Source organism: Petaurus breviceps, unplaced genomic scaffold, assembly GCF_028583685.1.
Source record: "Petaurus breviceps papuanus isolate PSGF00001 unplaced genomic scaffold, PetGlider_PUasm1.0 78, whole genome shotgun sequence".
Taxonomy (NCBI): domain Eukaryota; kingdom Metazoa; phylum Chordata; class Mammalia; order Diprotodontia; family Petauridae; genus Petaurus; species Petaurus breviceps.
In genome coordinates, this window is record NW_027186502.1 from 9,796,528 (window position 1) to 9,803,711 (window position 7,184).

Here is a 7,184-nt window from a genome sequence, read left to right on the forward strand (position 1 = left end):
TCTCTCTCTCTCTCTCTCTCTCTCTCTCTCTCTCTCTCTCTCTCTCTGTCTCTCTGTCTCCCTCTGTCTCTCTCTCATATAAGTCCCAGTAAGAAGCATTTTCCTACACCAAGTTCTTGGTGTCAAATTTCACTGAGAAAATTCAACATCTTGGCGACTCAGGGCATAATGCTGCACTATAAATACACTTTAGGATTCTGTTTCCTAAGATGATCTTTAGAAAACATTACCACTAAACAGTAAAGACCAAACTTCAGCATATGCTGCTAATTCATTGTTTTCATTTATTGTCTCCTGTTTAAAAATCCCAAGGCCTTCATTCCATACCAGGAGGCAGCTGCAATGAGGTTCTCTCATGGCCACAGTAGACATCTTAAGGGGTAGATTGTGAACAATATATATAAAATCAAGGACATGTGTGAAATGTTCAGGGTATGCCCAGGTACACCTTGTCTCAAAAAAACAAAAAAGGTAGCTTTGCATTTGAATTTAATCACATGATACACTTTTAATATTAAAGTGTAGATTGTTGTATTATAAGTGCTGAATTAATTGTAATACAGATGTTGGAGAAGTCTAGCATAGCTTACCCTTGACCATAGCTGCAAGGGAACAGAGACTAATGAGAGGAAACTCACTTAAGCCAATACATAAGCCATTACCCAAATTCCCAAGTGCTACTCTTGCCTCTGACATTGGGGTTATGGGGCTTATGGAGAGTAGAAATAGGAAACTATCACAAACAAGAAAACAGGAAAGAGGAGTCATTGGGAGTGACTACTAAGAGGAATCATAGGGTGTGAGAGGTACAGTGAGAATATTCCCAGGCTAGGGATGATGTGATGATGCCATTATATGAATTGAACAAAATCTGTACTTATACTCAGGCATGGAGCTAGGAAAAGATGGTGATATCCCTTTCTGGGAAGAGGTGAATGTGTTATGAGTTACCTATTCACTTTAACGCCTCTCTGAGACAGGCTCAGGAAATTTTAATAGTTGTTCTGAATGCTCGATTTTTACTTCTAAACTATTATGTGTGATAAAACTATAGGCCAACAAAAACTAAACTGTATGTCCTATTTGAATTGATGCTTAAATGAATAGATAAAATGGGGGACAGGGAGAGTTCTTTTAACCAAAATGAATGATTTTATTGTACTGGAGCTAAATGAAGGGTAAAGTAGAGGGACTAGCATTAGATTTTAATAAGTCCTGCAAATGTAAGATTTTTTGGCTTAGTTTGATGAATAAAATTAATGTCGTTTGTGATTGAATTGTCCTTTTAAAAAATAAAATTCTCTGAATACTGTATATGCATAAAACTAAGCCTACTAAAAATTTGTTTAGGTCCATTCTCTTTATGTTTAACCAGAGAGGCATTTGGTGCTAATAAAATATTAACTTTTTACTTCAATTAAACTTATAGTTATTCAGAAATAAATACTTTAAAATTCTTATCTAAATACTCAAATTGCTCTCCGATTTCATTGATGTGGGCTGTTCCCTCCAGTGATGCAGAGTTCAAGCTCTCCATGGCTGCTCACTTCTGCACTTCATGTTTATTTCACATTCTGAAATATCTTTATATGTAGCACTTTATTTGAGTTGGGATATAAAATATTTAGCTCATTGCTAAATTTTATTGTTTAAGCATAAGGCTAAAAATGACAAGGCAAAACTGAATTTCAGGATTGCTCCCTGAACTATCATTTTATACTTAATTGAGCCTCAAGATCTACCAAACAACATGAACTATAGAATTCAGAGCTAATTTAAACTATATTTGTTGATTTCCAGATGAGCTGGTCATAACTCCTACTGATACGCGATGGGTTGGTGCATGGTGGCTTGGTCTACTGGTATGTGCAGGAGTAAATGTACTTTCTGGAGTTCCATTTCTCTTCTTGCCCAAATCTCTTCCAAAGGTAGGATTAGAAACTAATGTGAATATTATAGAAGAAGATGAGAGACATGAAACCAAAGAAGAAAAGAGAGATATCACTATAGGTAAGTAAACAAAAAATAATTTTGAGGTTTAAAATTTATGTTTTACACTATGTGCATATTTAATATCTAATTACAATTTATATCTAATATTGTTTCTCTATAAATATTGTTTTGAGATTGCTAATTATACTTAATTTTGATTATTTAAGTAATAATGATACTTTTAGTGAACAAACATTTTTTTCAAAATCTTACGTTTTAATGATAGAACTCCAAAATTTTTTTTATTTTTCTTTTATTTATTTATTAATTATATATAAATAATTACTGTATTTATTTATTACCAATAAAAATGGTAAAAAAAAAATCAATGCAGATCAACACTTGCTCTTCAATTTATAGTATTTTGCCTATGGCACTGAGACTTTAAGTGACTTGCCCAGGGTGACAGCCAATGTGTGTTAGAAGTAAGATTTGAACATCAGTATTCCAGACTTAAAGAACAACTCTTTAGTGACTATACTGTGCTGCTTCTTGTATAAACAACTAAAGTGAAAAAAAATTAAAAACTTCTTTTAGAAGTTTTGAGATTTGGGGTTATTTGGATATCACTCCCCCTGCCCCCCAACTCTCCTTGGTTAAACATCATGATTAGAAAATAGAATGTTCATTTTAAAGAAATACCCTGGTTAATATCCCGTACACAAAATATCAGTTTTCAAGGAGTTATAATTCTGGTCATTATTTAGTCTTTATCTGGTGGCACAGGAGCAAATTATGTTCTTACAATGTTTCAGTTCTTCACTCTGCTGTATGTGCAGAACTATATTGAATAATAGAGATTCCCAGTTCATAGGCAATTGAATTTTCACTTATTTTATCCAGACTTATGATTTCACCACTGTAGGAAACTAATGGTATGAAAAATATCACCACAGATGAAGAAACCTGTAATTTCATTTATAGCATTAGGAGATCACAGAGACACTCTGACTTGTAGTATATGTTAGTTGCAAGATTTGAATACAGGTCTTCTTGACTCCATGGCTGGCCTTTATCCACCTTACCATGCTGTCTTTCAGACTATTGTCTAAAATTAATAAATTATATTCTCATAATAAATCAGAGTATTAAAGGGAATACTTATGGTTGGGAATAGTCATTCACCTTGCAAAGGAAGTTAAATTGCTCATAGATGACTTCAAATGCACTACAAAGACTTTCCCCCACAACACATAGCAAGGTTCTAGACATACGGTAGTTGCACGTTAAGTACTTATGGACTTGACTAGAGAAATCTGACTCTTGTGTTAGTTGTCCTAACATCCTCTAGCTGCTGAAGATTCATTTTAACAGCAAGTGAAGACAAATTTCTGGTGGTAGAATATCAGGCATCCATGACAATTAAAAGAAAATGGAAAGGAGAAGAAGAGAAGGGAAGAGTCACAACAGAGTATGATAGTTTTCTTGCTTTTTCCATTTTTGCTGTATGGTACCATTCATTCTATCAGCAAGTATTAATAGTAAATTTATTAAGCACCTGCTAGTTAAAGGATAGCACTACAGAGACCACCTAAACCTCAGGCTTGCCCTCTCCTTGAGTGTCTCTAAGGGTAAAACATCCTCCCTTTAAGGAAGGACCTTGGCAAATCATGAAGGATATGGAGGATGGTGGGGTAAAGAACTGAAGGCTTGTGTTATATGAAAACAGGAAGAAAGAATTAAGGATGGTTAGTCTGGAAAAAAGAAGATTGTAGAGATGGGTCTGCATCATAGCTCGCTGTCTTCAAGTATTTGAAGGGTTCTTATATAGAAGAGGGATCATACTTTTTTGCTTAGCCACAAAAAGCAGAATTAAGAACACTTTACAGAGATTGCAGAACAGCATATTTGTTCTTAGTAAAATAAAAATTACCTAATAATTAAGAGGAATGAGCTGCTTTGGAAGGTAGCACATTAATCCCCTATAAACAAAAACTGTGACCATTAATTAGGGAAAGATAAGATTTCTGCTTGGGTCTATGCTGGACTGAAGTGGCCTAAGAAATCCCTACCAATTCTGATATTCTTAGGAGTTCAAAGCTGGTCCCGTGTGTGTGTGTGTGTGTGTGTGTGTCTGTCTGTCTGTCTGTCTGTCTGAGATAAAGAAACAGAGAGAGAGAGAGAGAGAGAGAGAGAGAGAGAGAGAGAGAGAGAGAGACAGAGAGAGACAGAGAGAGACAGAGACAGAGACAGAGACAGAGACAGAGACAGAGACAGAGACAGAGAGAGCCCATAGGCAAATGGGCAAAAAAAATTTGTCTCGGTCTCCTCAACTGCAAAATAGGAATTATTACAGCACTTACTTTCACAGGGTTGTTGTGAGGATCAAATGAGATAATATATGTTAAACAATTAGTATAGTGTGTGGCACATAGTGGGCACTTAATGCCTTCCCTTCCATCCACAGATTATCTCCAAATATTTCATATTTCTGCTTAAGCTTACCCTGTTTTAGTTGTTAATTAAGGCAACTAAACTAAATAAAATCTTATTTATTGTCCTTTTATCTATACTGGGCCATTGGCCTGCAAGAGTCCTGTATGTGTACCTAGGTATGTGAAAAACCTGCCTCTCAAAAAAAAAGTTGCCCTAAAGTCATAGGACAACTCTCTCATTTTACAAGTGAAGAAATGGAGACATACAAAGTAAAATGACATGACCATGGTTATATAGCTACTTATTTACAGATGACAAAACTGGGGTCCAGACAGTTTCAATGATTTGTATAAGATTACACAATTAATAAGTAGCAGAGGCTACACTTGGTCCTCAGTGCTCTTCATTCCACCAGATTGCCCTCTTCTTACAAAATTATAACATTAATACATGATGACCAAACTCACTCTAATGCTATGAAGTCCTCCTCTAAGTTACTTTAGCCAGTTGGTCAAACATAAGTTAAACAAAACCTTTGAACCCAAAGTCAATACACACAATACTCCTCTGGTCATCAGTCTAATTACCATGTGTACACATCAACATTGCTCTCCTTGAATCCCTTGGTCCCAGTGGGGGAAGAGAGCTAATGAGTGTTAGTTATCTAGAACAATAAACAAAGACTAAAGAAAGAATTATCCTGGGAAAAAATAGAACATGGTTTAAGTCATTTTCAAAAAAGAAAAAAAAAATAGTCTGTGCTTAAATAACAAAATTCAGAGAACATAGAGAGCCCATCTTGAAGTCCAGAAAACCTGGATTCAAGTCTTTTCTCTGAGATATAATGGCTGCATGACCCTGTTCAACCCCTCAGTACTCTCATGCAACTATCTTTTATATATCACTATATTGTAGTATTATAACTATATTTTAGAACAAATGTCAGTCTGCATTGGTAGGGTAAATTTCCTATGCCAAAGAAACCTCAGGTGCCATCAAAAAAAAATCCAACAGGTGGAGGAAAGTGGAAAATGGAATTCACAGCAGTGGGAAAGTCAGTCTGGAGTATGTCAACATAAAAGTAATTTCCAAAGGAGTGGTAAACACTGGCAAAATGGTCGTTTGTTCCCAACCAGTTCCCCTGTCTAAGACAGAGGACTTTTATGCTTTTATGATGCAAATATATTAACCATGCTTTAATCTCTCTGATAAATCATAATTTCCATGAAATGAACATTATCCCTTAATTCTGGGGCATTTCCTCCCTTTAGGCCCATAGTCCAGCTATTTTACCATGTCTGGAAGCAAAAGTCCTGCCAAATGAGTCTAGAATTTCCTGGACGATTGTGTATCTATAATTAAATTGGAGTGAATAAAAATTGGTGACTCCAGGTCAGGGATGAAATAAGTTCAATGCAACCTTGAGAAGGATAATAGCAGTTCATCAGGCTCACCACCTGAGTGATAGAAAGAGGCCTTTTACTCAGTCTACTTGTTTCAGGAAAGTTCAATCAATCTACAAGTAATGGGAAAATAGACAAGTTGATCTTTTACACATGAAGACTCATGAGAGTACTGATAGCTAGCCTATCATTTTAAATGCTATTTTGAGTGCCTACAAGGTTCAAACTGGCCTGGGTTAGGGGCCTGATCAGAGCAGAGTACAACAGAATTACCTCTTCCCCATCCTAGACACTATGTTTTGTTTTTTAAATTTAGGCTAAGATAGCAATATCCTTCTTGACTGACACAGTATACAGAACCTGAATTTGTCTCTTAACAGTTTTCACCCATTGCTTTCTCTGGGGTCAAAAAGAACTAGAGTACAAGTTCTTTTCCACACAATGGCCCTTTGGATATGAAAGATGGCTTTTACCAGGATAAACATTCCTTCAGCTGACTCTTCATAAGGCACAATGCCTCACAAGGAGGAGAGCATGGTGTAATGGAAAGAATATTGGTTTGGAAGCAGGGAACCTAGGTTCAATTCATTATCTACCTCTGTGACTTGGGGCAAATCATTTCACCTCTCTGGACCTCAGTTTCCCAAACTGTAAAATGAGAGAGTAGGATGGGATTGCCTTCAAAGGCCTCTTCCATTTCTCAATCTAGAGACTGGGTTGAGTTAGGCCAAAAATCCATTAGCATGCCAAAATCCAAAAGAAAATATGGCAAAAGGGAGATGAAGTTTGCAGAAGTGGTTCTAAAGTTGTGTGACTCAATATTAAATAAAGCAGGATGAAAGCAACATATGGAGAAATGGTAGATCTCTCTAAAATACCCATGTTTTCCCCTTTATGCAGCCTTCCTGCCCAAGACCACATTCCTTTAACATGCTAATCACAGTTCTTCCTTCTTTGTGAGGCTCAGTATTGACAGTGGACCAAACTTTTCCATAAAGAATATAACTGATCTTTGTAATGTTGTTTTACCTAGCACCATAGTAAGAGAAAATTAATAGTATTAAAAGGCATGCCAAGATATCAGTATTAGTATTTTAATCCTTCTTAAATTCCTCTGAGGATTTGACTTAAACAGCAATGAAACTATTATTTGGAGGTTTTTATAATACTATGTCATAATAATGCTATCACTTGAAAGCCTACTGAGTTTTTGCCTTTTTACTAATACCTGAAAAAATACCTGTTCCATAAGGATTAGATTTCAAGAGAGGAGGAGGAAAGAAAGAATAATCAGAAGCCATGTGAATCCTCTCTCTCTCTCTCTCTCTCTCTCTCTCTCTCTCTCTCTCTCTCTCTCTCTCTCTCTATCTCTCTCTCTCTCTCTCTCTCTCTCTCTCTCTCTCTCTCTCTCTC

General features: G+C 36.1%; 1 protein-coding gene across 1 annotated transcript in view; it reads left to right on the top strand.

The window, feature by feature from the left end:
* SLCO1A2 (solute carrier organic anion transporter family member 1A2) overlaps positions 1-7,184 on the top strand; it is a 57,930-nt gene that overhangs the window by 25,219 nt on the left and 25,527 nt on the right. Inside the window, exon 8 of the mRNA XM_069106055.1 lies at positions 1,801-2,010. Within this exon, the coding sequence (XP_068962156.1) occupies positions 1,801-2,010 (210 nt within the window). The remainder of the gene's footprint in view (positions 1-1,800; positions 2,011-7,184) is intronic.